Source organism: Diplotaxodon limnothrissa, unplaced genomic scaffold (genome assembly GCF_057381915.1).
Source record: "Diplotaxodon limnothrissa isolate DT_005_m unplaced genomic scaffold, D_limnothrissa_male_GT1.1 unmapped_scaffold_1, whole genome shotgun sequence".
In the NCBI taxonomy this organism is placed as follows: Eukaryota; Metazoa; Chordata; class Actinopteri; order Cichliformes; family Cichlidae; genus Diplotaxodon; species Diplotaxodon limnothrissa.
This window is the reverse complement of record NW_028188555.1, coordinates 1,432,568-1,452,983: the sequence shown is the minus strand read 5'-3', so window position 1 is coordinate 1,452,983 and position 20,416 is coordinate 1,432,568. Positions and strand designations below refer to the sequence as shown.

General features: G+C 43.8%; 2 protein-coding genes across 2 annotated transcripts in view; both read left to right on the top strand.

The window, feature by feature from the left end:
- The first annotated feature begins 4,014 nt into the window (after window positions 1-4,014).
- LOC146606984 (protein NLRC3-like) lies at window positions 4,015-8,592 on the top strand. The gene is made up of 4 exons (XM_085349116.1): window positions 4,015-4,213; window positions 6,276-6,511; window positions 6,616-8,404; window positions 8,544-8,592. Exons 1-4 carry the CDS (start codon window positions 4,056-4,058, stop codon window positions 8,590-8,592), a joined length of 2,232 nt encoding a protein of 743 aa, XP_085205242.1. The 5' UTR covers window positions 4,015-4,055.
- Window positions 8,593-12,755: 4,163 nt separating this feature from the next.
- The window catches only part of LOC146606982 (ribonuclease inhibitor-like), a 29,182-nt gene continuing 21,521 nt past the window's right edge, over window positions 12,756-20,416 (top strand). The window contains exons 1-3 of the mRNA XM_085349125.1: window positions 12,756-13,030; window positions 15,499-15,678; window positions 17,985-18,158. Of these exons, the coding sequence (XP_085205251.1) occupies window positions 12,756-13,030; window positions 15,499-15,678; window positions 17,985-18,158 (629 nt within the window). The remainder of the gene's footprint in view (window positions 13,031-15,498; window positions 15,679-17,984; window positions 18,159-20,416) is intronic.

Here is a 20,416-nt window from a genome sequence, read left to right as displayed (position 1 = left end):
ATTTAGCTGAAGTGTATTTTATTTATGTTCTTTTTTAACTTGTAGTTCTAAATTGGAAGATTATTGTGATATTGAAATATAAAAAGAAAATTATATTTTTTATTTTTTCATCGTTCAAATAAGCGTCACACTCGTGGAAGCCGGTGTACCCGCCGAAACGCCGTGCATTTATCGAGACTTTCAGCCCCAGGTAGGCCAATTATGGATCTTCGGATCCACATTATGTCAGCAGCTGTTCTCCACCGTGAACTATGTTAAAAACAAACACCGCTCACGCCTCACAGACGACAGCTTACAGTCCTGTAAAGATGAAAGTGACTTCGTACAGCCCCGACCTGCAGACGCTGTGCGCAGAGGTTCAGGAGCAGAAGTCCCGTTGTAAACATATCACGGCAGACCCGACGATGTTTGCATGAACACGCTTTTCAGCTTCTCTTTATTGACCACTTTTCACACACGGTTGCTGTACGCACACAGCCGGCTGTAGCTTTGCAGCTCACAGCCCGACACACCAACACAACAGCACAGACGTTAAGGCGGCGAGGCGTGATTGCGGGTGCCGCTCAGGTGCGTCCGCCTCCCCTGCAGCGGCGCTGCAGACCACGCCCCGCCACACACATTAACCAGGTAAAATACATATTTAGGCAGAATTTTGCAAATATCTATTTTTCATCTTTCAGCAGCATAGAGCTTTATTCCAATTATTTTTTAAAAGTCAGCTCAAGGCTCCAAAAGCCCAAAGGAGATATAAGGGTGGCGGCTCACAGCAGCTTTTGTTTGCTACATCATTTTAGTTCAGCTGGGTGTCTTTCCTTTGGTTATATTTCTGTAAGAGTTCAAATGTGCTCATTACATAAATAACATGTAATTTTCTCTGTAGCACTTCATGGATTTCATAAGCAACGCACCTAACGGTGTGTTCACACCGAACGTGATGGACGCGAACAAAACGCCCCAAACGTCCCTAATTTGACGCATGCACATTCGCGCCTCAACGCGTGTCCAAGAAAAATCCATCGCGCGTCAAAATATGATATTTTGAGGCGCGTGAACCGGAGATGTGGGAGGAAGTTGTGCCAGACCGGTATCCTTGTCAGCTGTCGAGCTAGCGTTTGAAGAGAGAGTCTCCCTTCTCTATTTACTGTGGAGAGCAGAGCAGCGACGTTAAGGACGTCCTCGCCGTACCTGGGTCCATCAGGTCCTCCAGAGGCGTGAGCAGTTTGGTGAGTTTCACCACTTGCTCCAGGAGCTGCGCCTGGATGACGGCCGCTTTCAGCGATATCTTTCCCTCGCCCAGTTTGAGGACCTGCTGTCCCGCATTGTTCCCAGCATCGCCCGCCTAGACACCAACTACAGGTGCTCAATCCCACCTGCAGAGCGCCTGTCCATCTGCCTGAGGTTAGTAAAAGTGTTTAATACGGTAGTCCTTTATTGATACCTGTGCTAATATATGCTAAACCATCCATTTATACACTGCTAACATGGATGTGCTATGCTATCAATGAATGCCGTCTGTGTTTACTGAACGCAAACTGTGGTATGGAGACGACTATTTATAATATTTCTAGTGATACTCGAAATGTCTCATCAAGTCCCGATTTAATTCAATTTATGCTGTTATCAGTGTTAGCAATGATAGCATGGCTGTGGTGTCATGTATGCTCTCGGTGTTTGCTGATTTCAAACTGGTATTAGGACCACTGTGGGTTAATCTTTGTAGTGATACTCACTCCTTTTTATTTAGACCTGGTTTAATTCTGGTATAGATGAATATTTGTATATAATCCCTGCAGTTGTCAGACTCTATAACAGGGGTCACCAGCCTTTCTTTAAACTGAGAGTTAGATAAAACTGAACAGTTTGATTCATCTTTAGTTATATGGTTCTATCTAGCATATTCTATCTTGATATGCTGTCTTATCACAGGTTAATTTGTCAAAAATATTAACAATGATTTAAGCAAGGAAAGGGCTACATGTCAACATACAACTCTTTATTTCTATTAATGTCTTACTTCATTCCTACCTGATTGACATGTTTAGGAATTATGAGTGATTGGCTCACTGTAGTGGTAAAAGTTGCTACCAATCAAATTATGATATGTTAAAGTTAAAACAAAACACAACTGTTTTAGATATGATCTAATATACATTTTGTAATTATCCTTATAATTACAATATGTTTTATGTAAGATTTAAGTTTTGTGATTTAAATCTGACATCACAAAAGTATTTTGGAATTTGAATAATGTATTTTGTAACTGCAGTACACATAATACTATTATTGAACAATTCTGTCCAGGTTTCTTGTCACTGGGGACTCCTTCAGGACCATCGCGTTCAGTTACAGAGTCGGTGTGTCCACGGTGTGCCAGATCACCCCCCAGGCAGCGACGTCCATCTGGGACTGTCTAGTGGACGACTTCATGGCTGTGCCTTCACCTGGAGACTGGCGGTCCATCACAGAGGGATTCCAGGAGCGCTGGAACTTTCCTCTGTGCTGTGCAGCTCTGGATGGGAAGCACATCCAGACAAAGGCACCCCATTTATCATATAGGAGACACACACATTGATATACACTAAATATTCATTTCATTTCTTTTTTGTGGTGCCCAAATTGATGCACCTGCTTGATTTTGTTTAAACAATTATTGCACACTTTCTGTAAATCCAGTAAACTTCTTTTCACTTCTCAAATATCACTGTGTGTGTCTCCTGTATGATATTTAACTGACATTTTTTATTGTAACAACCAACAATTTATACAGGAAAATAATGTCTATTAACAAGGTTGCCCAAACTTCTGCATCCCACTGTATCAGTATATTTTGTCATTAGTATAATATGAAATAAATTCTACATGTGTCAAGTCGTGTGCCAACATTTGCTGTGTAGTAGAACTGAGACATTAGTCATTATAAACATTTATTTGAAATAATATTAAAAGTCTCAAACAGAAAAACATTAAACATAAATATATAAAATATAAGAATTTACAGAGAGACAGGAATAAAAAGGACTAGCTGCTCTCCAGAGCAGGAACAAGGCTGAGGAGGAAATGCTCCATTGGAGACTGGTGTGGCCTCTTCAGGGACTCCAGGGTGGCCAGCTCCACCGCCGATGGACCGTCCTGGGACCCGTCCCTCATCTGCCTCGGAGCTGTCCTCCCCTGTGGGCCTGTAAAATAGCACAAAACACAGAAATGAGAAGGCTGCTACTAGATTTTAATTTCAACATTGAAAAAAACAAAAACAGGATATAATCAGATTGGTTGTAGATATTTAGTAAAGGTGATCACAAGGGAATCCCACCGACTAAAAAGCTATCAGTGCTTGCTGTACATACCTGTGGGTGCAGCAATATAATAATCAGAGAAAGTATATACAGTGGTCCCTCATTTATTGCAGCAGGGGTTCTCAGAATAACTAGCCCCTGGTCACGCACTTTATACACTGTTTTCCCCACACACATGAACATTGGTCACAGTTCTCACAATTGATTCTCAAAGTGCAAACCTTTGTAGATTGCAAAACGTAAAAGTATTATTATGCCGCGGTTTGTCTTCATCTGCCCGCCACTTTCGTGCGCCTTTTTCCCTCGCGGTGCAGGTGTCTATTTCCGAATGAGGCTCATAGTTATGGGTGTTTTTGTGCTGTTTTTTCTATTGGACGTGATGGTTATCAAAACCAAACATGATAAATTTGGCAAGCGCAGGAGACACGACACGGAGGAGATTTGTCAATCAGGCACACACAAAGCATAAAGGTAAAAAACAGTATATACAGTGTTATCTTCATTCTAGATGTCAAAAAGTATTTGTGGCTCCCAGTGTTTTCTTTTGCGTGGAAACTGGCTCCAAATGGCTCTTTGGGTCCTGAAGGTTGCTGACCCCTGACCTAATGGTATATTTTTTTTAGCTGGATCGTTCTATAAAAACATGAATCAAATCTGAGAAAAGTTTCCACCTGACCTGTTGAATGTTATTGAAGCCAGAAGTTTGCCTTCATACTGTGTTTCTTGCATGCCTTTTGTGGTGTACTAATTGATGTGAAATGAATGCAATGTGGTTGTGTTTGCAGAGGTCAGAGGTCACAGTCTCCAGCATCCAGCTGTGTGTCTGTGAGGAGTGACTGGTCCAAAGGAATAGATCCTCCAGACTTCAGTCATGAACCTGCAGCAACAGTGAACTTCAATCATGGAGCTCAGCTGACCATGTAAGAGAGCTGCTGACTCAGAGTTCAAAGGTTGTTTCTATAAATGTTCTACCAGTGACATCATAGATGATTCCTAATGGTGGTCCGGGTACGATAATGCTAGTATCAATCGTAGTAGTAATGCAATCCAAGGTAATGATTTCTTCTCTGTTGCTGTGAACGTCTCTGCAGCCGTCTGTACTCTAATCTGAGACAACTATTACTGACAGAAACCATCACATCATCCAGTTTGTGTGTTTGCAGCTGCTTAAAAGATTTTAAACAGAGATTAATCAGTAATTCATGTGATGTGTTTGTGTTTGCAGAGGTCAGAGGTCACAGTCTCCAGTATCCAGCTGTGTGTCTGTGAGGAGTGACTGGTCCAAAGAAATAGATCCTCCAGACTTCAGTCATGAACCTGCAGCAACAATGTTCTTCAATCATGGAGCCCAGCTGACCATGTAAGAGAGCTGCTGACTCATTTACGGGTGTTTGAAATTCTGTGACCACTTTGTAATTTTAGTTTATATTTTAAAGTGTTTTTATTTGTAGTTGCCTGTATTTTTATTACACTGTGTGTAACGTGGTGGTTTGTGCTGTTTGGGATTGTTTTGGTGTATTTGTGTCAGAACATCAGATAAATGATTTCATCACATTTTAAAAGAAAGTATCAGGATAATAATCTGAACTGAGTCATCAGAAATAGAAAGATGGTCTCAACAGGCCACTGAGCTGATCTCCAAAGAAATGCAGAAGATTGAAGAGTCCGAGGCTGTTTATTTGTCACAGGCATCGTCATACACGTACAACACAGTGAAATGTGCTGAGCTGCTCCTGTGACTGGACAAAACATTATAAACAATCATTAAATGAAATAATGAAACATTGTGCAGATGTAATGTTAAAGTGCTTTGTGCCACATTAGCACAGCATGTACTGACAGAGCAGTGCAAGCAGAACAAAGCAAATGAGCAAAGTGATGTAAACAGAGTAACTGAACAGAGTGAGCAGAGTAATATCAGCAGTAATGAAGCAGCAGGATCAGTGTAGCAGCGTGTGACGTCATAATGAATCAGGTATGATCTGAAATATGACAGTGAGACAAGAACATGATGTAAGGTCCTGTTGAAACCCTGATGGTGATGCTATGAGGGGAGCATGTTCTGATTTAGGACTTGGATGGTCTGAGGATAGAAGCTCCTCTCTGTTTGTGTCCTGATGGTGCAGAAGCTTCTGCCTGATTGTAGAAGGAGCTGAAGCCAGCATCATCCCAGAGGTGAAGCTCGTCTGTGTGCAGACCTGAGGTCAGATTCCTCCAGGCTGATGTTCAGGATCTACAGAAACGTGTGGTTGTAGTTATTGCTGCACTGTGTGCTGACAGCAGATACTCAGAACAAAGCGCTGCACACGTGTTCTTTACAAACATCTGTACATATCAAATATGGATCATGGCAGTGAATGAACACGTTTCTGTCATTTGTTTCATTGGCTTCTTTTTTCTGCCTGTGTTCATGTGATTAATGTCTAACACATAAACAGGTTTGTAATCAAACATCACATCATCAGGGAGGCATCATGAAACAAAGTTACTGCTGGAGGCTGAACTCAATTTGGTGGCAATGTTCAAAAATATCACTCAGATCATTTCAAAGCTTTTAGTTCTTCTTCTTCACTTCTGTAAAATAATAGAAAGGAAATCAGAACCCAGAAGTTCACTTCCTGATGACTGAACTCTTTCAAAATAAAGCTGAAAGCTCTGAATGTGACACCGCTGCTCCACCACAGTTTTTAGAGGAGGTCAAAGGTCAGTTCAGAGTGATGGATCCCAAACTTCCAGTACATCCAGTGAAGGACATAATCAGCTCTGTGATGAAGGCTTTTACTGTGGAGTTTGTAGGCTGATCACTCTGTGTTTAATAAGACAGGCAGGAACAGCAAAGGAAACTTGGATTCTGAACTCAAACACAAGTTTCTCCACTTTGACTTTTCTCTGTGACCATCAGAGCTTCTGCACAGTGTCATCAAATCTGGATGTTTGTCACTGACAGTCAATGATTTTAGTGATAAAGAAATGTGTTCACAGAGGGAGGAAGAGGAGTGGTGTCTGTGAGGAGCAGCAGCTGTCCTGCTGTGCTTTGTGTCAGGACGTCCTGAAGGATCCAGTCTCTACCAGCTGTGGACACTGGTTCTGCAGACAGTGCATCTCCTCATACTGGGACCAGTCTGCTTCATCAGGAGACTGGTCCTGTCCCCAGTGTGGAGAAAGATCCAGAAGCAGAGCTGGACTGCAGACAGCCAGTCAGAGCAGCTGTGTACAAAGTAAGACTGAACATCTGTCTGCTGATGGACTCATTTCTGAAAACTGGACTTCTTGTTGTTGTTCAGACATTGAAGAGTTTTCTGTCTGTTTTTCTTTCTTTCAGCAGATGTTGGTCTGCAGGAGGTTTTAGATGAACATAAGATCAGTCTGAGGAGGAGATGTGAACATGTGACTGAAGGAAGTGATGAAACAGGAAGTAGAACCCTCCTCAACAGGATCTACACTGAGCTCTACATCACAGAGGGACAGAGTGAAGAGGTTCATAGCCAACATGAGGTGAGGCAGCTGGAGACAGCTTCCAAGATGGACGCCCTCCATGACACTCCAATCAGGTGCCAGGACATCTTTAAAGCCTTACCTGACCAACAGAGACCCATCAGAGTGGTTCTGACCAACGGCGTGGCTGGTGTTGGAAAAACCTTCTCAGTGCAGAAGTTCACTCTGGACTGGGCAGAGGGCTTGGAGAACCAACATGTCAGTGTGGTGGTTCTGCTTTCATTCAGGGAGCTGAACCTGATCAGAGATGAGCAGTACAGTCTTCTGGAGCTGCTCCATGTTTTCCATCCAACACTACAGAAGGTCACAGCAGAGAAGCTGGCTGTCTCTCAGCTTTTGTTCATCTTTGACGGCCTGGATGAAAGCAGACTTTCATTGGATTTCACCAACAGGAAGCTGCTGTCTGATGTCACACAGAAGTCATCAGTCAGCCAGCTGCTGACAAACCTCATCCAGGGGAATCTGCTTCCCTCGGCTCTCGTCTGGATAACTTCCCGACCTGCAGCAGCCAATCAGATCCCTCCTACATGTGTTGACAGGCTAACAGAAGTACGAGGCTTCACTGACGCCCAGAAGGAGGAGTACTTCAGGAGGAGATTCAGTGATGAAGAGCTGTCCAGCAGAATCATCTCCCACATGAAGACATCCAGGAGCCTCCACATCATGTGTAGAATCCCAGTCTTCTGCTGGATCACTGCTACAGTTCTGGAGCACATGTTGACTACAGAGCAGAGAGGAGAGCTGCCCAAGACCCTGACTGACATGTACTCACACTTCCTGCTGGTTCAGACAAAGAGGAAGAAGAACAAGTACTACGAGGGACATGGGACGAGTCCACAGGAGCTGACAGAGGCTGACAGGGAAGTTCTTCTGAAACTGGGGAGGCTGGCATTTGAACATCTGGAGAAAGGAAACATCATGTTCTACCAAGAAGACCTGGAGCAGTGTGGTCTGGATGTGACAGAGGCCTCGGTGTACTCAGGAGTTTGTACAGAGATCTTCAAAAGAGAGTGTGTGATCTTCCAGAAACCAGTCTACTGCTTTGTTCATCTGAGCATCCAGGAGTTTCTGGCTGCAGTCTACATGTTCCACTGTTTCACCAACAGGAAGTCAGAGGTGCTGAAGGACTTCCTGGGAAAAAAATACAAAGAGTCATCTCTGGATGATTTCCTTAAACGAGCCATGGAGAAATCCCTCCAGAGTAAAAATGGCCACCTGGACCTGTTTGTCCGCTTCCTTCATGGCCTCTGTCTGGAGTCCAACCAGAGACTCTTAGGAGGTCTGCTGGGTCAGACAGAGAACAGTCCAGAAACCATCCAGAGAGTCATCAAGAACCTGAAGAATAACAAGAAGTTTAAATCCTCTCCTGACAGAAGCATCAACATCTTCCACTGTCTGATGGAGATGAACGACCTCTCAGTACATCAGGAGATCCAAGAGTTCCTGAAGTCAAAGCAAAGGTCAAAGAAACTCTCTGAGATCCACTGCTCAGCTCTGGCCTTCATGCTGCAGATGTCAGAGGAGGTTCTGGATGAGTTTGACCTGCAGAAGTACAAAGCTTCAAAGGAGGGACGACTGAGACTGATTCCAGCTGTGAGGAACTGCAGAAAGGCTCGGTGAGTCCAGATGTGATCATTACATCATTGATCAGTGTCGGTTAATAGTTTAATGTTTAAATTAAAAACACAGTCCTTGGTTATAAAGTGCTTTACAAACACCAACATTACGGCTAACAGCTGGATTCTCCTGTTTCAGTGCAGCTAGCCAAACAACAAAGAGCCACTTGCTGTTAAAGACAGAGTGAAAGTGGACGGTATATCCTCCATTCTTCATGTAAAACACATGCAATGAATTGTAATGCACCATCTGTGTTTACCTTCATGCAGTTTTCTCTTTATGGTGGACTTGGATATTTAAATGTTTACCTCCTGGAGAGTCTTGTTCACTTGATTAGTTTTTGTGAAGGGGATTCTCCTCACCCCGTCTCCAAGGGAGACACCAGCTACCCTTCAGAGAAAATGTATTTGCCCCACTTGTAACCACGATCTGGTTCTTCCAGTCACTGCCCACAGCTCGTGACCATAGGTGAGGGCAGGGACGTAGATCGACCGGTAAATTGAGAGCTTCGCTGTCACGCTCAGCTCTCTCTCTCTTCACCACGACAGACCGGTACAGCGTCTACCTCACTGTTACCGCAGCAACGGTCTGTCTGTTGATTCCTGCTCCCCTCCCCCTTCTTTACACGACCCTGAGACTCCTCCACCTGGGGCAGGAACGTCTCTGACCCAGAGTGGGCACTCCACCCTTTCCCAGCTGAGGACCATGGCCTCAGATGCTGATCCTCATTCACACGGCTTCACACTCTGCTGAGAACAGCTCCACTGTGAGCTGCAGGCCATCACCTGATGAAGCCAACAGAACCACATCCTCTGTGAAAACAGAGACCAGACTCTGGCTGTATCCCAATTCAGGGTCTGCAGCCTTAAAGGCCGCATTTTAAGGCCGATTACGTCACAGCGACACGACGAAGGTCGCTGCTCGAAATGCAGCCCTCAAATGCGTCCTTAATTTCGCTGAATTTTAAGGACGTGGCGGTGTAGACTTCATATAGTATACTACTATACTATACACTATTATTAGTGTAGTCTACTATTATACTATACATATCTGTTTTTAACAGGGAATCTTGATCATGTTACATTTGACTTCTGTTGAGCTTCTTGAATTGTCACCTTCAGTTCCTTTCATTTAGTCTTCCAGTGTCTTTGGTTTAAATGTATTTACCCTGATAACTGCATATGAAACAGTTCACCTCTTTTCACTCACTATTATCTGTTTGCCATAAAAGTGTTGGTGATGTGTTGGGAGAATCATTATTTTCAGTCTCTTCTTATAAACATAGTGAGGCAAAGATGTGGGTCGTGGTCCCTGATAATCAGACGTGTCTGTGTTCTGTTACATGTGACGTTAGAGAGGTTTTAGTGGAGATAAAAACAGGACCAACATCACTCGTGACTGCTTTCCTGTCTTCAGTGTGTTTACTGGTGGAGCTCGTCCTCTTGTTGCATCTGTCACAGCTGTTACGCTCCTCTGTGACTCCTCCTCTATCTGCTGTGACACTGCAGGAGTTTTTGGTCATGGCGTGTGAATAACTGCCGAGGTCGGCTAGGACGACGCCACCACTCGTTGTCAGACCCTGTCACGCTGTCTGTTTTCATCTTTAGCCGAGGTTATTAAGTACTTCAAAATGAAACCAGTCTCTGTTTTCAGTCTCCGCCCTCTTTTGCAGCTTTGAGCCAGGTTGTAACACCTGTTAAAGTCACCACCTGTTGTGACCGGGGAGTGAGATGAGTGTGAGAAAGATGAAAACAACGTCTCATTCTGACTAGTTACTGGGAACTGATGTGTGATGATGCAATAACAAAGATTACTGTTTCTATGATTTTCTGTTTTATTAATTGTTTTTATTGATGATAAGGACAGGCAGAGGAGATTGGATGGATTTACTTCGTTTTATTATTTTGCACTGAAATGGAGTCCAGTGTACAGTCCTTGGCGTTGCACATTTTAATATGTTTTAGCTGAGACTGTAGTGGGCACTCTTTAAATGTCGGGTCAGTTTGTCACGTTAGAGCCTATTTGTGCCTGTTAGTGCTGACGATGACTTTAGACCGAGCTGACTGAGGGGTCTAAGCTCATGATGCCACCAGCAACACCCGGGTCATGCTGCAGAGTTTTCAAACCCCGCTGACACTCGACATAATTTACTCAGGTTATATCAGGTGATCTAAGAAAGGCCGCTTAGAAAGAAAAGCGAGTGCACTGCTTTAAGTTTCTTGAAGATGTTTAATCCGAACATTCAGCTTCTTCACTTCTAAAACCAAAAAGTGGAGAGTCCCAGATTTCAGTGTTTTGGTTCAGTTTAATGTAAAAATGGAGATGAAACACATATAAAGGCTGGTTTACACCACTGAGCCCTGCTCTAAAACACTGACACAGATCTGTCTGTGAAGCTGGCTTTAACAAATAAGAGCTTAAAGTTTTAAAAACATGTTTAGCGCCGAACTGTCCACTTTACTGTCTGTAGCAGGAAGTGGCTGTTTGGCACTGAAACGGGAGAATCCAGCTGTTAGCCGTGATGTTGTGTTTGTAAAGCTCTTCATAAACGAGGACTGTGGAGGAGGAGAGCCTGTGTGAGTCAGGTGGTTCACCGGCCGAGTGTGTCAGCGGCAGAAACAGCTGATCAGCGCCGTTTTATGCAGTAAAATAATCTTTCTGTTCCCAAACACATCCACACAGTTTACAACATAACAGCCCACTACATGCACATCTCACCACAAACATGCATAAACCTAAACATAAAATATGTCCTGTACCTGTGTGATCTCTTTAAGTAACTCACAGAATATCAACACTAACGCCACAAGTTTGTTGGTATTTTAACATTTTAACCATTGATTTTGAATTAAAACCAACAGTTAAAATATTTTTGCACCTGAGGAAAGAGCAGCAGAAATATTAAGACAGATAAATCGTTCTGTCTTCAGTCTCCATGAACAGCATCAACATCCTCTGGTGAAATTTCTCTTTCCTCCTTAAAATACATTAAATGTCAGTTTAATTCCAGATTAATGGTTAAAACATGTATGTCACATATGAACATCAGGAAATAAAGAAAAGTGACTGATTCAGTTCCATATATGCTCCAGGGAGGCGTTAAGGTTCATTGAAATTGTTCAGTTATTAAACTTTAATCTGAGCCGAGCTGACTTCCTCAGGAACAAATAAACACCGAGATAAACTTCACCTTACAGATATAATCTAAATGAATCATATCCAATCTCAGAGAGTTGACAGTCAGCTGTGTGCTGGGAGACATGTCTGTCTGCAGTGTACGAGCTCTGACCGCTCTCCAAAAATGTCGGAGTGAATACATTAATATTAAAAGTGTAGCTGGTGACACAGAAACAGAGGATTTAAGAAGTTTAAGTGTAGGTCGGGTCCACACATGTCCAAACACCTGTGCGTAGGCCTGCTTGTTACTCAGAAACGAACACTAATAAAATGGCCATAAGGCCAAAGCAATGGTTTTGACTGGTGTTGACCCCGCCCCCACCCTGAGTGTGGATGCTGAGAGAAGGGCCAGCTGTGAATATGAGGCTGTGGGAGCAGATGGAGAGAGAGTATGTCGGGGTATCCCAGTACAAACTTTACTGGGGTCAGAAATTAGACAGACTCCAGTTCCTTTGTTTGATTTATCTAGTTTGATGTTAGGAAAGAGATTCATGAGATGGAAAAACCTCCCAGTCTACTGAGATTCAGAAATGATTTGTACACATGGAAACTCCCTGAGTGGGAACAAAGAGTGTCCTGTCAGGAAGAGCATTTGGAATATGGATGTTGAGGATGTGACAGTGCCTGAAATCCTGCTGCTGTTCTGAACCATAGTTTCTGATCTGAAGGTCAAACAGAGTCATGATGGTTGTTTCTATTTGTTCCTTTTTAGTTTAGTTCCCCTGAAATCAGATGTGATATCAGCAGCTCTGAGTTCATTCATCATTATTGTCCAGTGATGACATTTCTGCTCCGTTTGGTGACAGTCAGCAGATTTTTCCTGAGTGTGGACGTGAACAGTCGTACCTGACAGCAGCAGGTAGCAAACAGAGATCGTCTTTCCAGCTGGAACTCTTCACTGAGCTGAGCTCATTCAAAATGTTCTAGATTCAAGACAGGAAACAGTCCAAGTGTGTGTCTTCACTTTGACTCTGGATCAGATCTCAGTGACAGACTGTGGACGTTATGGAAGCCTAAATGTGACACCATCTTCCTCCTTCATCTGCAGATTAAAGCCAAACAAAGATTCTCATTAAAAGTCTGCAGGTCTGAGAGAGACTCAATCGTTGTGTCATGTCAAACACAGTAAGAGGAGCTGAAGCACAGATGTGAAGAGCAGATGTTCATCAGATTATGACCTCACTCTGTTTTGTCTTCATATACATTCAGTCTGTGTTTATAATGCAGACTTTCTGCTTTTATAATAACATATTTTATATTTTCTGTAATCTCAGACTGGCTGACTGTGGACTCTCAGAGACTCACTGTGAAGTTGTGGCCTCGGCCCTGAAGTCCATCCCCTCCCATCTGACAGAGCTGGACATGAGTAACAACGAGCTGCAGGATTCAGCAGTGAAGCTTCTGTGTGCTGGACTGGAGAGTCCAAACTGTCGACTGGAGACTCTGAGGTGAGTTCACTGACTGCAGCTGTTGTTGTTTTTCTATATTTCAGGCTGCAGAGACTTTGAGCTTGTGTGGAAACAGACAGAGAAAAGAAAGACATGAATGTCAAAGCTAATAAAGGTGAAGTTAGGAGCTGTGACGATGTTCATGTATCAGAAGCTGATCTGGCTGCTACAGAGACGACCCACACAGCTGCTGTGGTGAGGTTTGTGTTAAAACAGAGGAACACAGGCCCAAACATGACAGCAAAGCAGGTTTCAGGCTCTGTGAGAGGATTTCAAACAGAAGCTGGAGAAGAGAAAGGACTACAGAAAGAAGGCAGCTGAGACCAGTCCAAGTGTTTCCATGGAGCCCAGTCTAACATTCATTCATACACTAACGTACAGAAGTGAACGGGAAAATGAATCCATAGTTTCAAATGTAGAAATAGTTCTCAGTTCATTTACAGAGTTTAATACAGTTCATGAGGAAATGTTCAGTTCGATTCAATTCGATTTGAATCTGGGAAATTTTGCCTCAGACAGAAATATTATAATTCAGTACATTTACATATTTTTGTGTCTATAAAAAGGAAGCTGACACTCGCAAGACTTTATCAAATGTGTGAGCATCACAGCAGAGGCCTTTGTGTCAAAGTAGCTGAAGATAAAACACGGAAGAACATGAAGGTGATTTTCCTGTTCTGGGATTTTATAGAAATATTCTGCAGTAGATCAAAAACGAAAGAAAACCATGAATCAACACATGAACATTACCTGATGCTGCTGAAGTGAAGCAGAGCAAAGTTACAGTGTTTTTGTTAAAGACACAACTGAGCGTTTTGCAATTTGCATAATTTTAAAAAGTTTAAATTTGTTCAGTATTGAACAGCAGAAATTAGGTTTTCTTTTCGAAAGCAAGTAAAAGGAAAAAAACAGCGGCCGACAGCGCTGTAAACAACGGTAGACTTGTGCGTAACAAGCAAGCAAATAATGCAGAAAACAGATTTTAAACAGGAAACTGTTCTTGAAGTACAGAGAGAGAGAGAGAGAGAGAGAGAGAGCTGTGCATGAAGTGTGATTTTATCCTGGTGGAAGCAAAACAGCAAAAGTCAGAGTGAGTTCATGACGATGTTTATGTGAAGCGTAGTTTGGATCTTCTTTTGCTGCTGGTTCAGTCAATATTGTTTGGAGAGAGATAAAACTAACAGCTTCAGAATCGAGCGCAAAAAGGACATAAACACAAAGCGTGGACCCGCCGAAACATCAGAATCGGCGAGCTGTCGGCTTTCAGCCCCGACCGTGTCCGTGCCGTCAGTGAGAAAGGCGACATCTCACTGATTCTGATGTGTCGGCGGGTCCGAGCTTTGTGTTTACGTCTTTGTGCAGAATCCGTGTTCCTGCTCTCATTTACTGTTTCAGCTGTTTGGTGGTTGTTAAAGTTTTGTGAGGTTTAACCTGAGATTCTGACATTTCGGGCAAAATAAATTTATATTAAAAAATTGATTCAGGATTTTAATTAATCAATATCACGTTATCCAAGCCAGAATCGATTTTAATCGATGAATCGATTATTAAAACCCACTCCTAATTCAAAGCACTGAAGCATCGACTTGTTCCATTATCCAACAATGAAAACAAGAAACACAGACAGCTGGCCTTCAAAGTAAAAGCTGCTCCTTTTGAAACATGTTGGTGGTAAAATGTAAGAAGAGCTGAAGCACATAAATGATCTACGTGCCAAAATATTAAACACAGTTGATATATTTGTGTGAGTGTTGTGATTCAGGTGTAGATGTAATAATGTACATATAGCAGAGTTTCCTCTTCTAGATCAGCTGATCAGAGTCGGGCCAATCAGCTCTGAGCATGCTCAGTCTGAGTTATGGAGCCACATACTATGATTCACCATGGCAACGGCATGAGCAGAGGCTCCGTGTGAATCCAGAGGAGCAGGAACATGAATGATGACAGTAGATGTTTGTGTGAAAGTGCTGGAAGCAAATGAGTGTGTGATGTTCTTTCAGTGTTGCACTTTGTAGACGCTCCCTGAGCACTGGTCTCACAGCCAGCTGCACATAGAGACCAGTGTTGTTAGTCCAGGTCAGAAGATGACTTGTTGGAATGAAAATGAGCTTGTAGTTTGTCTGCTTTAATAATGTGACTGGAAAAAGGTGTTGGACTTCAAATATGTCCATTTCTGTCACACTTCATCTTTAAAAGTGAAGCCATGTGGTTCCTGGAAGGAAAAACACGACTTTTTCAAGTCTTTGTCCTGTTTTTATGAGAAATGTACGACTTTAATGTGAAACATTCAGAGTTTTTTCTCTTGTTGTGTTTGTTTGAAGCTGCTTCCTGTTGGCTTCAGCTGTTTGGAGTTTCCATTTTCTAAACTTCTACATTCTGAACCTTCTTCAGCTCTGAACAGATGATGAAACACTGAATGATTTCAAGCACTTTGTCTAATAAACTTACATCTTTCATTCTTTATACAGATTGAAGAGCTGTGGTTTGTCAGATATTGGCCTTGAATATCTGGCAGCAGCACTGAAGTCCAACCCCTCGTATCCCACAGAGGTGGACCTGAGTGGAACCTACAGCAACCTGAAGGGTTCAGGAGTGAAGCATCTGTGTGGTTTTCGGGAGAATCCACGATGTCGATTTGAAACTCTGAGGTCAGTCAGCATGTTTTAGTTGTGCTGAGATGAATATGATGTGAAAGTTGTGCTGACACTAAACTGCAGACATCAGGCTGATATTATACTGATCCACACTGAGGATCTTCATGGTAAAGTCTGTTTTCTTCTTCTCTGGTTTAGTCCATTGACTGCAGCAGAACAATGTTCACATTTCAAACAGTGATACTCAACGTATGGCCCGCGGCCCACACGCGGCCTGCCCACCTTTCCTGATTCAGAGAGAGGGGACCCTGATTAACTGTGTAGCTTCTTCCTCACAGTTCTAAGTATCAGACACAACAATGAATAATCCACAGCTGACTGTCTTTAGCAGGTCAAAGGTCACGGCACACAGCACTCTGTGAAACAGTTTGGAGCAGGAATTCTTGCACATTTACAAACTGACACTGCTGCACGGCATGCTGGGTAATGCTAGCTGCTCAGGTATGGGCGTGCTAATGGCTGTGAGGCTCTGTGGCTGTAGAACACCGAAGAAGAGAAAAGAGAGGTGGAGGATGAAGAAAAGAGGCGGAGATGAAGCAGAAGTTTTGCTCCAGAGAGGAGCTGTGTCTGTGTGGGCGGGGCTCAGGCTGCTCCGCCCACACAGTGACAGTGAAGCAGGTGAAGAGTAATAAATGAAGACAGCAGACAGTATTTGATAAGCTGATGTACAAACATGTAGGTCGTGTCCAAATTCATGGGCTGCATCCTCCTGAGGCCGCATTTGTAGACCGATTACGTCACAGCGACACGTCGAAGGCTGTCCAAATTCGTAGACTCCTCCGAATGCAGCCAACAAATGCGTCCTCCTTTTCCCCGAATTTGAAGGATGGGTCGGGTGTGTCCTTCGTGGCCTACCATATCCCAGAATTCATAGCGCGGCCCAGCCAAACTCCAGTTTCCAACAATGGCGGCCGCTACTAAGTTTTAAAATGACTCATACTAATCTTTTTCGGTCACAAAATAAACTTTTAACATATTTTCAGGCGAGAAAGTAGCTGTGTAAACATCAAATATCTGCTCGGTTTATCAAGATACCGCATATTTGCAAAAGTGCTTCGACGTTTTCGGAGACGTCTGCTACCCACCAGCTCGATAGCTCGCCGGGAGCTCGAGGGTCACTGAAGCCGCCGAGAACGGCACAACTCCCGGCACATCATTTTCAGATCACCGCGGACTTTCGCTACTCAGGTTAAACGTGATATATAAGTCACTTAGACAACCTCAAAATGTTATTGTTTGGCTTTTTTCAGTGTTTTGTTTGTTCGTGAGTAAATCGGTTTGGCTGAGATTAAAGTTATTAGATTAGATTAGATAAAATAAAACTTTATTAATCCCCCAGGTGGGTTCCTCCTTGGTCTTTACAGAGCTGACTAAACGTCAAACAGAAAACTGATTAAACAGAAGTATGAGACGGTCGAGAATTTACGCCAGTGTCCTGTTATATTTTAGATAGCAAGGAGCAGACGGCTGAGTTTATTAAACTCCACCGAGACAGCGGTGACGCTAATCAGAAGGCTAGACCGTCCAATTTCCCCAGCCGTTTATTTCCAGCCTACCCGACCTTCTGAGGACCCAGCCCACGTAGACCGCAAAGGCCGGGTCCTCGGGAGGATGCAGCCCATGAATTTGGACACGACCGTAGAATGATGGTGGCAGCTACAGAAACAGGTCCATACAGACTGAAGCGTGTCTCAGTCTGAATGTACACTGCTGTTATAAGAGCTGTGGAAACTCAGGTCAAAAGGACGTAACCACACTGCTGACAGTTCCAGGACAGTCACAGAGTTACAGCATCATTTGTGACCATAAAGACAGAAAGCTCATCCAAATCCTGGGATTAAAAGTCTGTCCTGGTGGTGTCCAGTCAAACACGTCTCTGTGAAAGCTTCAATCCAACAGGCTCCAAAGTCCTTCTGCTCATTTCCTCGCCGGGTTCTTGATGTTCCTGTACCATCTCTCTGTCATCCTCCTCGCTCCCTCTTTGTACTCACAGTCTTTGTGCATCATTAACACTCACATGAGGAAAACCAAAGTTTTACTGGGCAGAAGATGATCATCAGTGACTCTGTCTTTAAAACACTCTTGTTAGAAATGTACGACTTTAATGTGAAACATTCAGAGTTTTTTCTCTTGTTGTGTTTGTTTGAAGCTGCTTCCTGTTGGCTTCAGCTGTTTGGAGTTTCCATTTTCTAAACTTCTACATTCTGAACCTTCTTCAGCTCTGAACAGATGATGAAACACTGAATGATTTCAAGCTCACACTTTGTCTAATAAACTTACATCTTTCATTCTCTATACAGATTGGAGCGCTGTGATTTGTCAGAGATCAGCTGTGATTATCTGGAAGCAGTGCTGAAGCTCAACCCTTCGTATCCCAGAGAGGTGGACCTGAGAGACCACAAGCTTCAGGATTCAGGAGTGAAGCAGCTGTGTGTTCTTCTGGAGAATCCACAACATCAAATTGAAACTCTGAGGTCAGTCTCCACGTTTTAGTTGTGCTGACACTGTCGATCTGTGGAACTAAAACCTTTATACAGGAAGTCTGGTTCAGCTCTTTGTAGACCTTCTAATCTCTGATGCTCTGAGTCTTACTCAGTAGGTGATGCAGAGTTGTGAAGCCGATGTGGGTGAGGACACTCGCCCAGCTCTAACTACTTTGACGTCCAGGCGGCTTCCCTGCTTGTCCTGATACAAACAAACCTGAGTAACCTTGCAGGTCAGATCTCATCAGTCACACCTGTTATGGCAGCTCTCCTCTAGATTGTAGTTCTTGTTAACCTGGGATGGTTTTAGAAGCCTGGACCACAGACTGCAAGGGAAGATATTACTGGGAAAGGCCAAAGCAACCTATTAGACCCATTAAACACTAACATAGATGAATACTCAGATTTAAACCTTTATTGTTTCACAAAGGGTTAAAAAGGGAACGTCCACAGTTTAGACTGCAGCAGATTTTATTAAAGCAGTTTGACAGGAGCAAAGCAAAAACACAAAGAATAAGTGTTTCACATATTAATACATATAACATAATAATAAAAGAAAAGCAAAATAATGATACAAAAGAATGAAAAAGTTGTCCAGAGCAGCAGGATGTCTGAGGTCTGCAGAAACACAAAAACACAGCAGCTAAAAATAGTTGTTGAAAGAAAACGAGGTGGGAGCTGCTGATTCCTGAGCTTTGATACTGGATTAGCTTCAGTAGTTATTCCCATCACTGCTGTAGGAGCTACATTTAGTCACAGCTGATTGTCTCCTTTGACCAATCAGAAGACTACTGTTGTAAAAACAAGCAGACAAAGAACCAATGAGAGTGAAGAACAGGATAAAGAGCTCGTGTGATGGAGGCAAAGCAATAATCAGCAGACTGTAGCAGTTTCTATCTGGATGAAAGTAGAAGGAGCTCAGCGGAGCTCAGTCCCATATCTTTGGTTAGAAACAACATCAGTGATTTCCTGCTGCTCGAGATGATTCCAGCAGCTCTCATTACAGCAGCTGATGAGAGAAACAGCTGATGGCTCACAGCTCGTGCACTGTTGGATCTCCAGATGTTCACGTGGCTGAAGTCTGTGAAGAAACTGTGGTCCACGTAGTTCACACGGCCTCAGATTGGACCGAGCTCCCTGGATCACTGCAGCATCCTCAGCTGGTACATGGACGTCTCTGCTCCTCAGTCTTGGAGCCCCTGCAGGTCCGTCCACACCACCGGGGTCTTCTCACTCACCTTTCCTTTGTCCTCGTCCTTCATCGGCCGTGCTGTGTCTTTGTTCCTGCGGTGTTGTTCCCACGATGCAGCGCTGATGTTCCCTCCTTGAATGCACAACAAGTACGGTGCTGGTCTTTCTCGGGTGGAGCAGAGACAGATTGAAGTCTTTCAGGCTTTAGTGCCGACTTCCCTGACAGAGGCTGGACTCCATGGTCTGCACAGGAGGCTTCTACACTGTGTGGAGGTGACTCCTGGACTTGAAGACAGGCTGCAGGTACATGTGTGATGAAGAGGAGCTACAGCAGTGTGATGGAGCTGCAGGTGTGAAGGAAGTCCTGCTGTCCTGTCCCACCCTCATCTTTGCTTCCTCTGTCTTCTCTGGACTTGTCCTCCTGTTTCAGAAACAGCACTGCTTCATGCCGAGGGTGGACGGGAGCGTTGGCTCTGATTCTTTTACCGTCCACCACAAGGAGACACTGATGCTGACCTCCTGATTCATCTGCATGTGTTCTGCTTCACACTGCTCACCTCCACCAAAGACTTCACAAACATCTTCTTTCTTTGAGTCCAGTTTGTCCCACAAACACTTCCAAATCTCCTCCTCTGAGATTCTGCAGCTTCTTGCAGTGTGACTCAGCTGACTTCTGACAGACCACAGACTGGCACAGCATCCACATGTGTCTCCTTTCAAACAGGCTCTTGATGTTTCCTCCCACATCATTCTGGCCTCTCAGTCTCCTTTGTTCTCCAGCTCTGTAGCTCCAGCTGGTGAAGCTTCAGTTTTCCATGTTGGTAACAGTAAACTACAGCCTCTGCTGTCAGCTGGGTAACTAAACAGAGCTGCAGCACGTCTCTGCGGTGGTGCTACATCCAGCCTGCAGACGGCCGTCTACATGTTGTAGTGGTTTACAGTCACCAGGGGGCGCTGTCCCAGCCATGCAGGCAGTGGGCTGCTCTGCTTGTGCTGTTGTTGGTGAAGCTGAAGTGAAAGTGATAGGTTTGTAGTTTGAACCTATCCACTGGAACGTT

Excerpts from the sequence above, each read along its gene's own strand:
- LOC146606984 (XM_085349116.1), top strand. The coding sequence starts at position 4,056 with ATGCAATGTGGTTGTGTTTGCAGAGGTCAGAGGTCACAGTCTCCAGCA. Across the intron at positions 6,512-6,615 it reads TCAGAGCAGCTGTGTACAAA|CAGATGTTGGTCTGCAGGAG; the intron begins GTAAGACTGAAC and ends TCTTTCTTTCAG. Across the intron at positions 8,405-8,543 it reads AGGAACTGCAGAAAGGCTCG|TGCAGCTAGCCAAACAACAA; the intron begins GTGAGTCCAGAT and ends CTCCTGTTTCAG.